Source organism: Anolis carolinensis, chromosome 4 (assembly GCF_035594765.1).
Source record: "Anolis carolinensis isolate JA03-04 chromosome 4, rAnoCar3.1.pri, whole genome shotgun sequence".
Taxonomy (NCBI): domain Eukaryota; kingdom Metazoa; phylum Chordata; class Lepidosauria; order Squamata; family Dactyloidae; genus Anolis; species Anolis carolinensis.
Window position 1 is genome coordinate 132227511 of NC_085844.1, and position 19814 is coordinate 132247324.

Here is a 19814-nt window from a genome sequence, read left to right on the forward strand (position 1 = left end):
ACGAGCAAAGAAAGCCTTGCCCCACCTCCACAGTATTCACAATTTCCCTACTTTTGCACGGTTCCTGTGCCCCTAACTTGTCTCGAATATGTAGGGCTGACTGCAACGATTACAACATCACCACCCAACCAACTGAAATTCACCTCAACAATAACTTAACTTAGGCATCAAAAGCTTGACAATGAAATCTATGATGAATCTATTACTATTGCAAATATCGCTTCGCATAAATTACAACTTTTGCCTTCTGTCAAAGTCTTCAATTTTTAAGAGAATCTACTGTTTTAGATTTTTTTTTTTGTTATAGCTTATAGAGTTTAAATTTCATCGTCGGTGTTTATTGTTATATAGGTTGAGCATCCTTTATCCAGAAGTCCAAAATATTTATAAAAAAAAACAAAATTGCTCACAAATGAGGTAAGATAGTGACATATTTGTTTTCTGATTATTTCATGCATGCAAACTTTGTTTCATGAATAAAATTATGAAAAATGTATAAAATGACCTTCAGGCTATGTATATAAGGTGTATATGAAATTAATTTCATGTTTAACTCAGACTACATCTCCATGCACAAGGATGCAAATACATATGCAAAGCTCTTGCCAAGCATTTCAGATAAGGCATATTTAACCTGTAGTATAATTTAATACTACTGAATTTTAATTGTTACTTCTGTTCTGTGCCTTCAAGTCATTTCTGACTCATTGAAACCCGAAGACACACCTAGCGTGGCGTTCTCTTGGCAAATTTTGTTCACAGTGGCTTGCTTTAGTCTTCCTCTGAGACTGATATATTTGCCAAAGGTTATTCAGTAGGTTGAGAGGAATTCAAATCCTGGTCTTAAGAGTTGTTTTTCAGTGCTCAGACCACTCCACCACACTGGTTTTAAAAGGTATTTTATTAACAAAGCTATATCAAAATCCATATCTCAATATCATAATTACACACCAACAGCTTTATATTATACTTTAAATATATATATACTTTTCTCCAATTACTTAATCCTATCTAATACAACCAGTGTTCTTAAAACAATTCAATATTTCAATATTAATTATGATTAATTCAACAGTTTCATCCAATCCATTTTGACTAAAAAATTGTCTACAATAGAAATGTTTTTAAACATACACATTACTTATTCCTCTCCAATCTTTATCCAGTTTTGTCAGACACTCTTCTTAACTTTCAACTTAATGCACTGAACTAAAAACAAGTTAACTTCTGATTGAATAATTGTTGATGTGTCTGTTTTCTCTAAGAACGTGCAATGCCATTGGTAAAATGATTACTCTATTGGTTTTAAAGACAGAATATCTTTGTAATAGAATCATCTCCACGACAAATATATGAACCACAAATAATGACTCTAGCAAGCTGTTAACAAAGCAGGCTCAAAGGTTCTTGTGAGTTGCCCATGAGATCCCCAAGAAGTTGATTTCAGGAATGGGTTATGACTGCCATAAAGGCCAATGACAGCAGAGTCTGTGCAAATTTGGAAATGTCCTTTTGTGCATTGCAAGGATCAGTGTTATCAACTCTTCTATTTATATGAAGCTGCAGAATGAAACTATCCAGAGGTCTGACAGATATCAATATCACATCTAGCTCTATTTTTGTCTTGCAAAACAGCATGTGAATGAAACCAAGTGGACTGGAACCAAGTACAAACAAGATGGAAGCGACTATGGATGACAGTAATGGCTGTCCACTTCTCTTTACTCAACATCATCCCCTTCTCATCTCCACAAACATCAACAATGAAAAGAGGCCAGAACCTAGAGTTTCTCCAATGTCCGGATTACACATTTACAGAACTATAGTTGCTGCCTTCATGTATTTTGACTTGACTCGCTAGTTAAAGGGGGAAATGGGTTTACCTTGAATATAGGGACAGAAATAAAAGGCCAGGCAAAAGCATAGGGAAACAAACAGGTCGGACACAATCTGGTAGACTTCATTTTTATTATGTACCGCTATATAAGGTTTGGCCCAGCATGGGGCCAGGATACAGGGATCAAACATCTGGCTGCAGGGCAAGGGACACTTTTCATCCCATCCAATCAAAAGAGGACCACTAGAAAAGGAACCATGAAATCCATGTTAGCACTTATCACCTGAAAGAAAGATTGGCCATCAGCCCCTAAACTTGAGCTTAGCTTATTAGCTCATATCACAAGGTCTTAAGAGAGTGGGGGAACACATACATTTTTAATTTTGGCCACTAAAATGAAAATCATGAGAAAGGTGGAGGCTGGTGAAAGAAAAAATGTCCCTGCATACATTTTGAATTAGGTTTTCAAGCAGTCTCTAGAATACCGAAAAGGATTTTGTTTACTTATGCAAGACTTATTGACCTACTTGTTCATTTCACATGTACATGTTGTTAGTTTTGGATTTCACCGTTTGCTGAAACTTATTGAAGTGCTTTTCCTATTTGTGGGGCAGAAACTATTTCTATTTGTTCCATGTTATTTCTGCCTCTGCAGAAATGTGTTTCTGTTAAAATCAGGATATAGGAAACACATCTAACACACATGTAAATACAAAATTTCACAAAACAGTGATACCTTTCCTGGGACGGCTAAAGCTATCACTGTTTTGAGGATGTTGTTGCATTTTGATACATGGCCAACATAGCTACCACTGAATTTGTTAACTGAGATAGACCTATAATCCCTCTTCCACAAAAGGGAGAGGAGGGGTAGAGAACTTCTGTGCTAAAATGCTCTACCACAACAATCATTTTTGTAATTAAATGGAAATGGTTTTAAATGAGCACTCAGAGAGAAGTGAGTAAACAAAACAAATCCAGAGAAAGGTCAACTTTGGAAGCACTGATGCACAAGCTGCTCCCAATAGGCACATGTAAAGAGAAATCAGTCATGTGAACACATCCACACAAACACCCTTACTTCTGGTGTTGCACTCCTTTACTTAAGCTCTCAGGTTTTCCTACATATCTGTGAGAATCTGAAAGTGCATCTACTTCTTCATGACACAATACAGACTTAAGATATTGACAGGTGTATTCACTTTACTGTGACTTCAGAGGAGTGGCATACTAATTCAAGACCCTCCATGATTTCATATTTTCACTGCAACATTTACACTCATTTTATTGCATAGTTTTCATAGTTTTATTGCATAGTTTTCATGGATTTCATATATTCATTTGTGTCAGTTTCTCAGAAAGCACTAAGGTTTTCCATCACATAATAGCAGTTCTCTAGTGGACAAAAAATAAGAGAACATATAAAATGAAGAAAGGAAGAAAGAAAAGTTGAGAGCTAGCCTGAAGGACTTGCTGGGCCACTTAGGCAACGCCCTATGTATAAAGAACAAAACCCAAGCCAGGAAGCAAATTTTAGCATCCAGTAATTTGCCAGTGCAGGAAGCAGCAATGACGTAATGTTCCACTCCTAGGCCCCAGTGGTACCCTGCCAAAAGCCAGGACAGAAGCACACTGTTCTCTCCGGAGAGGAAATGGAGCTAGTCACCAAGCGGAGAAATGTTTCCTACTGTATACAGTACAACAGTTAAGTCAGGACAGTGACTAAGTTCTGTTCTCTTTTCTGTGGTTTTCTGCCCTGGTAGAAGAAGGCCGCAGTAGGCGAGTTAGTTTGAAAGGCCAAAAATACCAAAGGATCGGGTATTTTATTAACAACCTTTAGAGTATCCATAGTCATTGATCCACATGCTGCATGAGCCCAAACCATATCAAATATATGGATACAAATTCCTCTAAGCTGAGCAAGACTCTATGAATCACCACAGATTAAGAAAAGCAAAAGGGATTGAATGATTTATAAAGTAAGGTAACAATCTGTATTCCAACTTCGTTGTCTCAGTATGTCTCCATGGTGTTACAAGATCCCTTTACATACTGATATTCCAAACTAATAGAGTTATGTCTCTAAATTATACACATCTTCAGGTGGTAAACAATGAGAACAGTAAAGTATCCTGTGGTACTAGGAAGACTAACATATTTACTTATCATAAAAGAACAGGTGAAGTGGTCTGCAGTCCATGAAATTGCGCGCTAAAATACATTTGCTATTCTTTAAGCTGACACAGGACTCTTTTGACAACTGAGTCACAATTAATTGCTTTCTGTTGCAGAATCCAGGGTGAATACTCTGGTGTACAGACTAAAAAGGGGCTGAAAGATTCCAAGACCTGTTCATCCAAGGGATATCCCTTGCCTGGAGAATTGCAGGCTTGTGTCGAAGTCTGTTCCTTCAAGCTGCCTGTCGACTGATGATGACCCCTTGAATATCTTAGGCAAGGAATGCTCTGAGGTGGTTTGCCAGTTCTTTTGTCTGAAACAGAGTCTTACCCTTCCAGAATTTCCCTGCTCCTCCCAGCTGAGTCAAGGCCATGCCCTCCAGCTCCAAAGGAATCCAAGAGGAAAGTTAATGAATCAAGGCTTTGTCAGGAATGCTACCTTCCTCCCCAGAAGTTTTCTTGTCTCTGAGCCGCAGCTCTTGTGTCTGTCCCGCTGTATGTCCTGGCTGTCCTCCCTATACAATTGATGGACAGGGGAATAAAAACAGATGGGTCTGGATATTTCTGCAGCCATCAGGAGACAGCTGTAACTGCATTTTTGAAAGCTGACAAGGGTGGGGAGTTAAGATAAGTGCAATTCTAGGAAGTTTCCAAAGGATGAAGCCATAAAAGCCAGCCAGACCTGGGGCAGTTGTATAGGATAGGGCTTCTGAAACTTTTTCAATTGGGGCCCTTTTGGCGCCAAGACATTTTTACATGGCCCTGTGTATAGAAGAATACCAAATAAGTATAAATATCAATTACTGATAATAAATCAACATTTGCAAGGCTTGCTAAGGAGGCTGATTTTCCTTTTATGAAGTACAGCTGAAGCATCTTCTGTGGAGTCTACTGTAAACACTGAACAACAAATTTGTGTAAATGCCTAAAACAGCTACAAGGTGATATTCAGAAAACTTTTACTGCTACCAATTTTTTCGGGACCCTAACATTGAGCTAATGAGACCCCATTTGGGGTCAGGACCTAGTTTAAGAAGCAGTGGTATAGATAGTAGTTCTTGCAACTGGACAGCTCATCCATTCAGCCCAGAATTGGGAATTTGCCCACTAAAAGCTAACCTGTTACTATTTTGTGAACTATTTTGACAGCTATTTTAAACGTTTCTCTCCTAAATGTCATATATCAATGATTTTCACCAATGCTGCTTAGTCAGAGTAGATACACAGGACGCACGTGGCTCTTTTTTCCAGGGCACTGGACATTTAGAGCGCAGCTGGGAATGAAGCTGCCAGCTGCCACAGCATCAACGTCTCTTTTCTCTCCCTGCCACCCAATTATTTTCCTTTCTATAAACCATCTGCCACAGAATCTCCCTCTGCTGATTCTGTAGGGAACAAATGTAGGTTTGCCCAAACAGGACTGCAAATCTAAGGAAACTCTAGATAGATTTCATAAAGGCTTTTGGAAACTTCAAAAGAAAGACTCAACATTGGTTTTGGGAGTCCTTGCAGTGGCAAGAGAACATGACACAAAAAATTCTGGACTGATTTCCAATTTATTAAAACTGATGTAGGACCTTTGAACCCTTTTTTTCCACTTAGCATTTTCTTAATCACATTTTTCTCTCTCTCCAGCTCAGCCCACCCATCCACCCACAACTATTATGCCAATATTCTTTTCCACTGGAAGAAAATAACAGTAACTGTGGAGCAATACAGACCAGGATGACAGTGCGTCCAGCAACCCCAAATGGCATTGTTATCCCAGACTGGAGACTCTTTCATTTAAACCAAGAGAAATCACTCCCTGTCAGGGTTCACAACGGTTGGGCAAACAGATCTTTAGCTCTGGCTCACTACAAGGCAGCTTCCAACATCCCTTTCTGGCACTTCCCTCAACCCAGTGTAGCCCTCTCCCTACACAAAAACATAGACATCCAAATTAATAAATAATTGAATTTATATCCAACCTTCCTCCTAGCATGCAATTCAAGGGAATGTACATCTTAAATACACAACTTTTTAAAGCCCTCTTAATACAAATATTGAAACACTTCATGTCCTTGCCAATCATGCCAGAGAAGTTGGTGACACTGAGAAAAAATCCCTGTCCACTGAGTTTATAAAGTGAGACAGACTCATTTAAGGAGCTACAAAGCATCTTTCACATAGTCCAGACCCAAGCCTTGTATAACTTTAAAAGTCAAAACTAGCACTTTAAACTTTGCCCAGAAATTGATCTGCAGCCAGTTGAGCCATTACAACAAAGGTGCTATAAATTCCTTATAATCTGGCCCATTGGGCAGCCTGGCTGCAGCATTTTGCACCCACTGGTGTTTCTGGACAGTTTTCAAAGGCAGCACCATAAAGTGTTTGTTACAGTAATCCAAATGGAATGTAATCAAGGTCTGTGTCACTTTAGCCTAATCTAACATCTCAAGGAACAGACACAGCTGACACACCAGTTTTAGATGCATCAACCACAGCATCCCAGCTGGAGCAGATCCAAACGATTTTATCTACAAAGTGTTGTATAACTTGTTCACAGTAGACTGTTGAGTGGTCTGTAAATTGTCCTTGTATGACAGAGCATAAAAGGCTTCTAACCAACTAATGTCATCATGCAAATGTAATGGTGGTAAAAAGGTTTTTTAAAAAAACCCACAACACTCAAGCTGAATGCACAACTAGTCATACCCAACAGCCAAAGCATAGACTAGATTAACATGAAGAAAAGCACATTTTTAAAAGGATCTGAAGAACTCTGTTTAAAGGGAAGGAAGAGAGTGAGCAATAAGTAATATGCATGCACATCTGCATCAGGAACACAGAAGAGTATTTATAGAATCCCATAAGAAGGCATGGAAAACAAAGCCATACTAGGTAAGACAGGGAGGAGCAGGAGTTTGGAAATGAGACATACTCCTGAATTGGAAACGATGGCTGGCATCCTGAAGGGATACCTGGTGTAATCTCCAGTTTTATCAGCATATTGACTTTGGGAGGCATCGAGAAAGGATATATTCCACACTTCATTTAGCAATTACTTGGTATGAAGTAATAGTTGGCAGGAATCTTATGGGCACAACTTCTTCTCTCCAACTTCCTGCTCTTGAATATCCAGGGAAGAAGGAGCTTCTATTCCTTCCTGATGGGCAAGAGCGGCTGGAATATGCTTAGATGTCCAGGGAGACAGAACCTCACCTGAAAGTCCTTCAGCCTGAAAGTCCCAAAGCCTCTCAGGTCTACAAAATGAGAGGCATTGGGTTGAAAAGTGGAAGTAATAGTGGAGAAACAGAAGAGAGCTGCAAATGGAACTGTGCTCATTCAGAGGAAGACCTACAAGATACTTTAAACACCTTCACAGAAGCATTATGAAAAACTTGGCTTTTATTGAAAAAACCAAAGCGTTCCACTGGCAAGCACAAACCAATTCCTCTGCAATGCCAGAAATAAAACTTAATGGTGTAATGCTAGAAAATGTTGACCATTTCTGTTACCTTGGCAGCCACCTCTCCACAAAAGTCAACATTGATATTGAAATACGCCATCTGAACTTTGTGAGTGTAGCATTTTTTTAATGAAGCAAAAAGTATTTGAGAATCAGGACATTCATAGGGATACCAAGACGTTTGTTTATAAAGCTATTGTCCTTCCAACTCAATTGTACACCTGTGAAACATGGACCACCTACAAACATCCCTCTCAACATTTAGAAAGATTCCATCAGCATTGCCTTCAAAAAATCCTTAAAATATTTTGGGAAGACAGATGAACAAACGTCAGCATTCTGAAAGAAGCAAAGACCACCAGCACTGAAGCGATGATCCTCCACCATCAACTTTGCTGGACCGGCCATAATGCATGATCATTATCTGCCAGAACAGTTACTTTATTCCCAGCTCACGAAAGGAAAACAGAATGTCAACAAAAGAGATTTAAAGATGGGCTTAAGGCTAATTGTTAAAAAATGTGGAATAAACACTTGGAGGCCCTGGCCCTTGAGTGTTGTAACTGGAGGTCACCTGTTACCAATGGTGCTATGGGTTTTGAGGAAGCATGAATAGAGGGCAAAAGGAAGAAATATGACAAGAGTAAGGTATGTCAAATAAACCCTTGTTATGACCGCCTTCCATCTGGAAATCTATGTCCTCATTGTGACAGATAATGTGGATACAAAATAGGTCTCCACAGTCACTTATGGACCCATCACCAAGACTCTAACTTTGGAAGACAATCATACTCAGTCACAAGTGATCACCTACGATATCAGTGTCTACACATACTCCCCCTCATGCAGAGGAATATTCTAAGTGTAAAGTACTACACTGGGACAGAATTTTTTTTTGAAATGCACAGATATAGGATCGATGAAACACAGCATATGTGAAAGGCACCTAGGAGACTTACCATACCACAAGATGAGCATGAATCAACAGTGTGATGTGACAGCTAAGAATTCAATTCTAGGTTTCATCAATAAGAATATATTGTCTAGCTCAAAGGAAGCAATTCAAGAGAAGCTGGAATGTGTCCTGATGAAGCAAGGCCAAATGAGCAAAGGTCTGGAGAAGTGGCTTAAAGAGCTGGGTTTGTTTGGCTTTGAGAAGAGAATGCTAAGAGGGGACATGATAGCTATGTTTAAGCATTTGAAAGGATCTTATATTGAAGATGGCTTAGGCTTGTTTTCTACTGGACAACACTAGGACATGGAGGAATGCATTCAATATACAGAAAGAGATGTTCCATCTGAATGTTAGAAAGAACTTCCACATGATTAAAACTGTTTGACAGTGGAATGCACTGGTTCGAGTATGGTAGAATCACCTTTTTAAAAACAGAGCATGAATGGCAATTAGTCAGGAGTGCTTTGATTCTTTATTTCTGAATGGGAAGCAGTTGGTTAGGATGGACATTGTGGTATCTCATAGTACAATGATTCTGTGAAGATGATGCCTAAAGTCAAAGTGAAGATAGACAACCATAGAAATGGTGACAGGAGTGATTGGGATGTAGTATTACACTAGCCAGAACCAGAAAAAAGATGATAAAAAGCCCTAATGAGGTTGGGATGTTAGCTAGTGTTATAATATACTAATGTGTGAGAAACATTTTGCATCTTGCAGAAAATTGTAGTTTGCTGTCCAAAACAAAAAGCAGAATACAGTACACGCGTTTTCCGTGTTATTGTGTGTGCGCGCCATATTCTTACAAGAAATACACATATTTTATTCAGGGTAGCTTTCAGAATTCAGGGAAGCAGTAGTAGACACCTGTTTCTTTTACAGAGACAAAATGAGGACTCTTTCCCATCTTAGTCAGCATCCCATCTTATTTTTCAGTTGCTCCTTTATCTTCACAGATAAATCTCAGTGATGTCATACAAAGTACCATGGAAACACTAACTAAACAAACATGCAGGCTCCAACTTGGCACCACCCTCCATGGCTTCTGCATGCTTATGCAAGTCTATTTTGTTAGATGCTATGTCAAAATTGCTGCAAAAGTGGGTGCATCCCTAGTCTACCATTCACACCCAGGAAACAAAATGCCATACTTCATACAGCAATGACTCCAGCAGTTCTCATGCAACACTAACACCTTCTTCTGAGAAAAAGGAAAAAAGCCCTGGAGCGAGGGATCAGACAGCATTACGCCACTAGAGAACATGCTGAATGGGAAGATTTCGGATGACTGTTAAGTTAAAGGTGCCACAACCACCGCTACTGGAGCCAAGGAAGCAGAATTGCACGCAGGCAGGCTGAATGCTCCCATTTCAAGTAAACAAAATATCCACAAAAAATAAGGATATGGATTCATTAGAGGACAACAGGCCTACATATGCACCCAGTGCTTGTTGTTATTAAAAAAGCACAGAAACAGGTCTGCTTGGAATTCAATACAAATGTTTCCAACATTAGAAATCCAATATGAATGCAAGTTCATGGGAGTAACAGCCTTCATTTGTTCACAGGATGTCCCCTGCTTCTTTCCTGCTGCAAAACACCTCCTATTCAGGAGGAAGCAACAATTAACAGAGGCAATAAAGACATTCAATCTCTAAATGGCTTTTTGAATTTCTGCCTCTAAGATCTCCTTGAGAAAATGACTGAGGCCCACCTAGTAAGGCAATACAAGTTGTAACTAGTCACAAGATGGTGGGAGAATCTGGCATAATCTGGTAGCAATAACCGATATTATTTTATATTGAAATTTGAGCCCATTTGGAAATTACTCTTTCTCCTTGGAGCAAAACGTTTTTTCATTCAGATTTCAAATATCATCACATGATGTACATTGTCTCAGGGAGAAATCATGATCCAGCCTCTTCATTCTAATCAAAATTTGCTGATTTGTGGAGCTTTAAAGCATTTTCTTCTTCCTGTTTCCCATGCCTTTCAAAACTTCCCACCTCCTGCCATTTCTCCTTCTACTTTTTTTCATCCCATCATGCAACTCCAAGTTTCTTTCATTTCTACCTCCTTCGTCCTGCTTCTACACCAATTTTCTCCCCATCAGGTTCCATCTCTTGTCCCCTCTCTTTACTTTCCTACTTCTCTTCAATTTCACCTGTGTTCTTTTTCCCAGGGGAGCCCTATACCTTTCATCTCCCTTTCCCTGAATGCCTTCATCCCCACTCACTTTCATTCAGTTCCTTCTCTCTTTTTCCCTCTCCAGTAAAAGGGAACAGACCCTTCAGTATCTTGCTATATCTGCCAACTGAATGGTGGTTCTGAGACCAAGGAGCTGGTTTTCACTGTATCCAGAAGTTAAGGTAGCATTCTCCCTGCCAGGTGCTTCTTTTTTATCCTCTTCTTCACTCAGTCTGTTCATCCTTCTGTTGTATTTAAAATGTTTGCGTAATGTCTTCAAAGGCAGAACCTCCAAAAGGCTGCTTCTGTCAATACAACTGACACTTAACATTTCACCTCCCCTCTTCCTAATGCATCTGTTTTGTTTCCCTGACACTTGGCTGGCCGCTTTGTCCATCAGTCTTAACAAACACTGTTGGGCTGTCAAGTATCACACTGAGAACTGCAGGTTTTTCTCTTGGGAATGGTAGTCAATAAAATATGAGATATTACAGTTTCAGAACCGTGAAGCAGCTGGAAGCCAAGCTATTGGGATGTTGAGCAGGTATTATACATTTAAGGTGTCTCAATTTTGTTCTTTACAAAATACCTAAAGCAAGGAATGTCAATTAATTTGACCAAATCAGATGAGAAAACAGAATGATTATAAATGAGAAAAGAGGGCTCCGTGCTTCCTATTCTATCTACTAAGCCCTTCAATTACTTAGTGAGCCTTTCTCTGCCTATTGTCTCTTATCCCAGTGCTAGACAGCTGGTTTTCATGTACTCTTTGGAGAAGGGAAGGGCAGGCAAGATGTGAACGTGACCTAGAAGGACCTGCTCAAGGCTGTTTTCCCACGTCACCTCAATTCAGAGTCTATATAGTATTATGCTTCCTCTACACTCTAACTTACTAATTGATGTCATTTGTCAGGTGTAAAGCTAAGGTTGCCAGCTTACGCAGTATGAACAAGACTGAGTAGAAGAACAATGCCAAGGGCAGTCTATGCAGCAGGCAAAGTTACTTCCTTCTTAATGCATCATTTAATCACTTCGATATTTATAGTTTTAGGCAGAATGAGTGCATGGCATACAGCTTGCCTGAACTCCCCCTCCCCCAACCTTTGGCAACTTACAAAATATAGACATTATTTCAAATATCTCAGCTATATAAGATCTCCAGACCTGGTAGCGAATGTAATGGTAAAAATATTGACAATATGTAGGGGGTAAGGGAACCTTCCTTGTCATGATTTCTACATTCATAAGCCAATGTTATCTTATTTGAGGGTGGCTACTTTAGAATAAGGAGTTTTTGAATAAGTGCACCATGCCAGCAAATATAATACAACACTCCATATGTCATAAAAGCTATTTAGAAGGGAGGAAGGGCAGTTAAATAATTACTGCCCAGTGAGAATGATATCAATGTGAGGAAAGATTCAAGAGTAGATCATTAAACAGACAGTTTGCAAGAGAAGGAATGCCATGGCCATTAAAAGTCAACATGAGCTTCAGCAAAACAAGTCATGCCAAACTACACTTATCTTTTTTTTTTATAGCGTTATAAGCTTGGCAGATGAAGGAAATGCTGTGGATATAGCATACCTTAATTTCATTAAGACATCTTACAAGATGGAACCTGTAAATAGTGGGGTGAGGGAGAAATATGTCCTGGGCTCACTGCAAGTCAACAACTGCAAGTCTTTATCAATGACTTGGATGAGGGAAAACAGGGCACCCTTACTAAATTTTCAGATGACTCCAGAATGAGGATATAATGCCTCCGAAGACAGAATCAGAATCCAAAATGACATTAACAGGTTAGAGATCTGGGCCAAATCTAACAAAATGAATTTCAACAGGGAGAAAGGGAAGATACTACACTTAGGCAGAAAAATAAATAAATGTACAGATATATGATAGGCGACACCTCACATGACAATGTGTGAGAGGGATCTAGGAGTACTAGTAGACCACAAGATAAATATGACTCAACGGTGTGATACAACAGCTATAAAAAACCAATGTGATTCTAGGCTGCATCAATAGAAGTACAATCAAGGGAAGTCATAGTGCCACTATGTTCTGTTTTGGTCATACGTCACCTGGAATTCTGTATCCAGCTCTGAGTACCAAAATTCAAGCAGGATATTGACAAGCTGGAATATGTCTTTAGACATATTTAAATATTAGAAAGAATGTCATATTGAAGATGGAGCAGGCATGTTTTCTGCTGTTGCAGGGACTTGGACACAAAGCAATGGATTCAAACTACAAGAAAAGAGATTCCATCTCAGCATTTGAGATACTGTATATTTTCCTTTTAGAATGCAGCCTGCAACTTCTGTCCCCCTGGTGCTTTTTTCAAAGGCAGCACCCCCAAATCATATCCTCCCCTCAGTAATGTACAACATGGGTCCAAACATCTTGAAACTATATTGAGATTCAAATATAGCAGCTAGATGGAATCAAGCATAATTACCAGAGACTAAATCTATGTGTCAGTCCCAACTAAAGTAAACCCAGGGAATCAACGGAGCATTTAAGTGTTGACTTGCCAAATCCTATAAGATAGGGTTTATGTTGCTTAAGACAGTTGAATTTAAGCCATATATTTCCTAAGTGCTTCATCAGCCCCACTGGCTCTTGTTTTCTAGATTGATGTTCTGCACTGAGTGGGGAAGTGTCTGGACTTGATGGCCCACATGGCTCATTCCAACTCTGCTTCTGTGATATGATTCTATTATTCTTCACTTTCTGAGCCAAATTCAAAGTCTTAGTTTTAACCTTTATAATATTTATGGCTTAAGGATAAATAACTTGAAATAATACACACAAACACCTCAAAAGGCCCTTCTCTGGCTTCTTTTGAAGAGTGCATCACAGCATGAGTTTACTGGAGGCAGGATCTTTTCAGTGGTAGCACTCTGGCTATGAAATACTCTTTGTACAGAAACGCACACAACATCTGCCTGACAACATTTACCAACAGGAGCAAAATGAAGAATTTTTCTTTATATACATTAATCTGATTCATTCTTTAGATCTCTACAAAGCTTTTTATGAGATCTGATCCTCTTTGCTTATTTTTATACTGTAATTTTCTAGTGCTTTTTGTTGTTACAGTATTTTTGACTTCAGGGTAGTAGATAAATTCAACAGCCAAATAACAATGGCATATACTTATGCAAAAAGCACTAAGTTAAATCCTTAGCATTTTAGATGGGAAGACTTCTGGTAGCAGAGCCGAAAGGAAAAAGGGAATTAGAGCAGACAATATTGGGTGAAGCGTGCTGATGTCCTAATTCAGAACAAATACTTCCAAATATCTGTACATCCAAAACAAGAATAATAATAGGTACTTTAATCTGAACTGACTGACTAACTAGAAGATCAACAGCAACCTTGACTAAAGGCTGGGAAAACTGACCTTGCAAACTTACAGTAAATGACTAGAAGGCCATCAATGCTAAATTCAGGAAGGATGTAATCAAGGCTATTTCTGCTTAGGATTTCCTTTTCAAAAATGCTCCTTCTCCAAGGGGGGGCGGTGTGCCTGGAAATGACCCATTTTTGAATTTTTATCAACTTGCTCCACACATTCTTACTGCCCTCCTAGCCAATCCAGTTTACAGAAAACCAGCGCTCAGGGACATTTTTCTTATCACCATAACAAACTCCTCAGAGATGAACAGTATGTCACAGGCATTTGCTACAGATTTACATGTTACAGGGAAACTGAGAAAGAGCGCTTTCAGGATTTACAATCAACAGTGGAGTCTCCAACAGCTGCATTGCTCCATTCACCTGCAGAAGGGAAAAAGCTAATATAGCCAATGACCCAGAGAAATTCTTTGGCAGACCTCTATTGTATGGGCGACGTAAGAAACATTTGTACAGGAGCCTTGCTTCAGCAACTCCAACAAAACTACAAAAGTTAAAACAGATGCCTGTAGGGCCTTAGCCCCAAGAAAAAGCTTTAAGTAAAGAGCTGCTTTTACTGTTTCTGTATTTCAAAAATTAATCATATTTCGTTCCCCCCACTTTATTATGAATACTAGGAATGGTACTGCTCTAAACAAAGGTCCTGTTAGCTAGCTAAGAATGCATCTTCCAGATTATTTTAAATTCCCACAATACTTTGAACCTCAAGAATGCTCACTCCAATGCATCTAGTCAGAGGCCAAAACAAGAATAAACAAAAATGCTTCAAAGGAAGCATGATGTTTCTCCATCAACAGAAGTCGATCTTCCTGTGGGGCCATTTGGTTAGTTACAAGGGACTGGGTCCAGAAAAAATACTTGACAATATATGATGCAATATATGCTTCACAACACAAGGAAACTTTGGCTGCTGTATAAAACAAAATTAAAAGACAAATAGAGACAAAACATTCAGTAATAAGCCATAAATACAGCAACAGAAATCTTTGGATCCTATAATAGGAGAAAATGGGATAAAAATTAAATCAAATCAATAATAAATTTGGGTTGTGTCTCAGGGGTACATCTACATGATCCCTCCTCACTGTTCTCTCTTTGTCCTCATCTCTCATACAGAGTTTCAATGCAGCTTTCTCACAGGAGAGCAAGCCTTGAGAACATATCAAGCTAGGAAATCTCTAACTAGTTCACCAGTTCAAACATCATTGGAAACTGCTGCTTCGGAAGCCAAGAAAGCTTTGCTTTCATGCAGATGAAGAAAAAGAAAAGCACACATTCCCAGATCAGTATTTCAAACTGTGAAAAACTCTTTCCTGAAAAGGCCATTTCCCACACGTATTCTTCCACAGTATTCCTACCAAAGACACGCCTAGGAGGAAAGCGGAGGCTGGGTCAGCCTGATGCAACCAAAGCAACATATTTAATGTGGCAAAAGCTTGCACTTCATCAGATGTACCACTGGACTGGATTCTAAAAAAGCTTCTGCCAAATAAAACCAGCTAGTCTTTCAGGCTCCATAGATCTCTTTGTTATGTAACTCTCCAAAGAAGGGGGGGGGGGAAATATTATTCCTATATAATTTTGAACTAAAAGGAAATGATGAGCTTTGCTACACCTGCACAAACATTTTTCAAGAATAGTCAGTAAATCTTTCTTCCCTTTTTCTTTTCTTTTTTTTTTTTTTTTTGAGACGGTACAAAAAAGATCAAATGGGTTTGCATGCAATAGCCTCACTAATAAATAGAAACAGGAAGGATTTAGGAAGATGGACTATTGTGATGTCATGTGCTTTTCTGAATCTCAAACAATTCCAGGAAGCGGAGAAGCAAAACAAATCCTCAGCATGGAACTGATGGATGGCTGGATATAACAAGGCAATGCTACACACTAATGCCATTAGAAAATCATCTGGCGAGTATAGACTGCTCCTCTAAGCCTCTAATAGTTCTCAGAAGAAAGGCTGTCCAGAAAGACAAAAGAATTTGAACAGTGGCAACAAACCCACATTCTGGACCCAAACATCTGTTGCTTTAAAAAAAAAGAGGGCAGAATGTTTCCCTGACAAAGGCAGGCATGCAGGAAAACTACAATAAAAAGAAACTTGGCCTCAGTTTTTTATTTGACTAACAGACTGAATTAAATAAATGGTGAACCAAAATGTATAAACCTGCTCATCTGAGGGACACCGCAGCTCCCAAATTCAACACAAGTCAGAAATATTTTGAGTCAACCTGCCAATTTCAGCATCTGCAAAGCTAGTGACACGTAATTAATCTCAAATACGAGTTAAACAGCTTTGTTCTGTCTTGTTGCCATTCTGTACTGGAAAGTATAACTTTTTCGTCAGGGCCAAAGACAACCAATCAAGAATAATATCCATGCTCTCATTCTACTTGCCAATGTAGAGAAAATCACTTGATTATTAACACAGACCAACAAAATGTTTTTTTCCCTCCTTGGCATCTTGTTTTTGTAGGCCTGTTTGTTGGATTCTTTGGGGCGCTGATCCAGAAATTTGCCTTTAATAGACGGCACCGTCTTTAGTTTCTTAGATATGGTTATCCTGGTTTTCTATGGGCGAGCAGATGGCAAATAGTAGATGGTATATGTTCTGTATCCCCAAAACCAACTGGGGCCATTTGAAGAATCAGCAGATCAAATATACCCAGAAGCAGGGCTAACATTTGGTGTACCAATTTATGGCAACTTTAAGCAAACCTATCACAAGGATTTCTGGGCAAGGTTTGTTCAGACAGGGTTTGCCTTCCACTGACACACACACCTCCAATCATCCAGTGGGGCTTCCATCCAGGGATTCAAACCTTGATCTCCACAGTCATGGAGGCAGGCATCTTCAGACTGTGTGGACCTCCAACTCTCAGAAGCCCTAGCCAGCTTGTCCAATGATCAGGAATTCTGGGAGTTAGAGTCCCAAAAACATGCAGCCCTCCAACAACAGCTGCAGACATGATATGCTCAGTGAAAATGGACTTCAACTGAACATACCAAAAACAGAGTATCTGGTCTCCAAACTGGAAAAACAATTAAATTAATGGGCAAGCATTAAAGAAGGCCACTCAATTTAAATACCTTGGGTCACTGGTCTCCATAGATGGCATCACGAATAAATGCAGCCTAGGGGATAAGATGACAGACTACTGGCATTCTGTGTGACTCAAACATGCCTGAACAACTCAACACTAAGATCTACACTACAGTTGTTCACCCAGTAGCCCTCTATGGGGCAGAGTGCTGGCCAGAAACAAAGAAATATGAAAAAGCCCTTAACACAATGGAAATGATAATGCTGAGATGGACACTTGGCTTGACACTTCTTGACCATGTGCCAAATGATGGCGATCAGCAAGAAAATGCAGGAAGCAAGACTACGGTGGTACGGCCATGTCATGAGAAGAGAACCAATATCAGTTGCACAAACTGCACTACATTGGAGATGGCAGAATGGCAACTACGCAAACGGCCAAAAAATGGATGGACACCATCACCAACGAAGACATGCGTGCTGCCAACCTGAGGCCTGAGGATGTTCAAAGCAAAGCCCTGTGGAAACGACAGTCACAATGGATTGCTGTGAGTTTTCCAGGCTGTATGGCCATGTTCCAGAAGCATTATGTCAGGCATTCTCAGAGGTTGTGGGGAAATTTTTTGTTGGGAGGACAATTTTAACAGAAAAGAGGAACCCATGAAAATGAACAAAGTCTGTCTACCAGTATTAAAAACTTTAAAATCAGTACAGTAAATAAAGAACAACACAGGGGAATTCCAGACAGGAAACAATCAGGGCCAGCTAAGGATCCCCCAGGCAGGAAGCAGCCAGGCTTTGAAGCTTCCAAGGCTTTTCAATGCTAATCAAGGTGATTGAGGGCAACATTCACACTTGCCTCAAACAGACAAGAGCACTTTTTCCCACCCTGGACCTTCTACAGATATATAAACCCCACTTGCCTAGTTTCCAACAGACCTCACAGCCTTTGAGGATGCCTGCCATAGACGGGGTGAAATGTCAGGAGAGAATGCTTCTGGAACATGATCACATAGCCCAGAAAACTCACAGCAACCCGGTGATTCTGGCCATGAAAGCCTTCGACAACAGATACTCACAATGCTAACCCCTATATTGAGGAAATAACCTCGGGACCTTCCACACAGCTGAATAAAACCCCACATTATCTGCTTTGAACTGAGATACAGTAATCTCACTTATCCAACATAAACGGGCTGGCAGAATGTTGGATAAGAGAATATGTTGGATAATAAGGAGAGATTAAGGAAAAGCCTATTAAACATCAAATTAGGTTATGATTTTACAAATTAAGCACCAAAACATCATGTTATATAACAAATTTGACAGAAAAGGTAGTTCAATATACAGTAATGCTATGTAGTAATTACTGTATTTATGAATGTAGCACCAAAATATCACGATATATAGAAAACATTGACTACAAAAATGCATTGGATAATCCAGAACGTTGGATAAGCAAGTGTTGGATAAGTGAGACTCTACTGTTGATAGATTCAGTTTGCTTCTTGTGCCATGGTAGTGACTGAGCTGCTTTGGAGATAGTTCTGGCTGGAAAACTGGAATGTTGATAATAAATCTCAAGAGTTTAGCTAAAATAAAAAGAGTTGAAAGGGATTATTCTGCCTTGATATTCTGGGTTATATGGCTGTGTGGAAGGGCCCCTAGAAAGAAGAAAAGTCCCAAACTGGTGGAGGGCAGCAACTGAGGCTGGATCTACACTGCCATAGAATTATCCAGCATCCGATCCCTGATTTGAATGGGATGATATAAGTCTACACTGCTATACAATTAAGTTCAAAGCTGATCAGAAATTGGATAATTCTATGGCAATGTAGATGCAGCCTGAGGGGCTTTAAGCTAGGTCTGAAAACGACGCTCCAAAGATTTTTGTGGCTCCCTCCATCCAGAGGTGCGTTTGCTGACTGGATGCAGAGCACCCAATGGATGCTTTCCCCTGTTTCAGGCGCAGAACAAAGGCTGGCAGGTGGAGATGGTAACTTAGCAACGGAGTAAAAAAAGACAGAAAGGAAAACTGGCATCTATGTGAGGCTTGTCATCCTTTCCTGGGGATGAAATGAAGCGGGGGGGGGGGTCTTTGGTGCCGAAATGATGACGAGGAGGGGTGTCAGAGCGGGGGAAACAAACCCATATGGGAGCCAGCTATCTTAAGTGTATTATATTCTGAGGAAGAGGAGGACAAAGCGCGTGCGGCTGCCTGGCTGGGATACTGAAGAAGAAGAAGGGGCCACTCACCGAAGTAGACGGTCTTGTCGCACTTGGGGCACTTGGATGCCATGGCCAAAGGATGAGGGAGCCGTGCGAAGAAGCCGGGCGTCCTTAGCCGAGTGCGCGCCCTCCGCCGCCTGTCAGCCCACGCCGCACGAGGCCCCGCCCACGCCCTGTTCCCATTGGTAAGCGCCGCCCGGCGAAGGGACGAGCGCGCGGCTTGGGGGCGGGACCAGAGAAGGGCGCGGCCAATGGCCCGCCTCCCAGCCCACCCTTGGAAAGGCCAGGGCAAAGGAGCAGGACCAAAAACAAAAAAGGCGGGAAAGTCTTCCCTTTCAGTCTAATCTTAGGCCCATTTCCACACTGCTGAGTAAAATCCCACATTTTCTGCTTTGAATTGTATTATATGGCAGTGTGGACTCAGATAACCCAGTTCAAAGCAGATATTGTAGGATTTTCTGCCTTGATATTCTGGGTTATATGCTGTGTGGAACGGCCCTTAGACATGG

The 19814-nt window shown here is 40.2% G+C and overlaps 1 protein-coding gene across 2 annotated transcripts in view; it reads right to left on the reverse strand.

The window, feature by feature from the left end:
* crip2 (cysteine rich protein 2) overlaps positions 1 to 19491 on the reverse strand; it is a 40495-nt gene extending 21004 nt beyond the window's left edge. The window contains exon 1 of one of the 2 annotated variants that reach the window (XM_003219877.4): positions 19333 to 19491. In XM_003219877.4, the coding sequence (XP_003219925.1) occupies positions 19333 to 19375 (43 nt within the window). In that variant the 5' untranslated portion in view covers positions 19376 to 19491. Of the gene's footprint in view, positions 1 to 4345; positions 4453 to 19332 lie in introns of those variants that run through there. The other variant, XM_008108973.3, reaches the window with a different exon arrangement.
* Between the last annotated feature and the right edge of the window lie 323 nt (positions 19492 to 19814).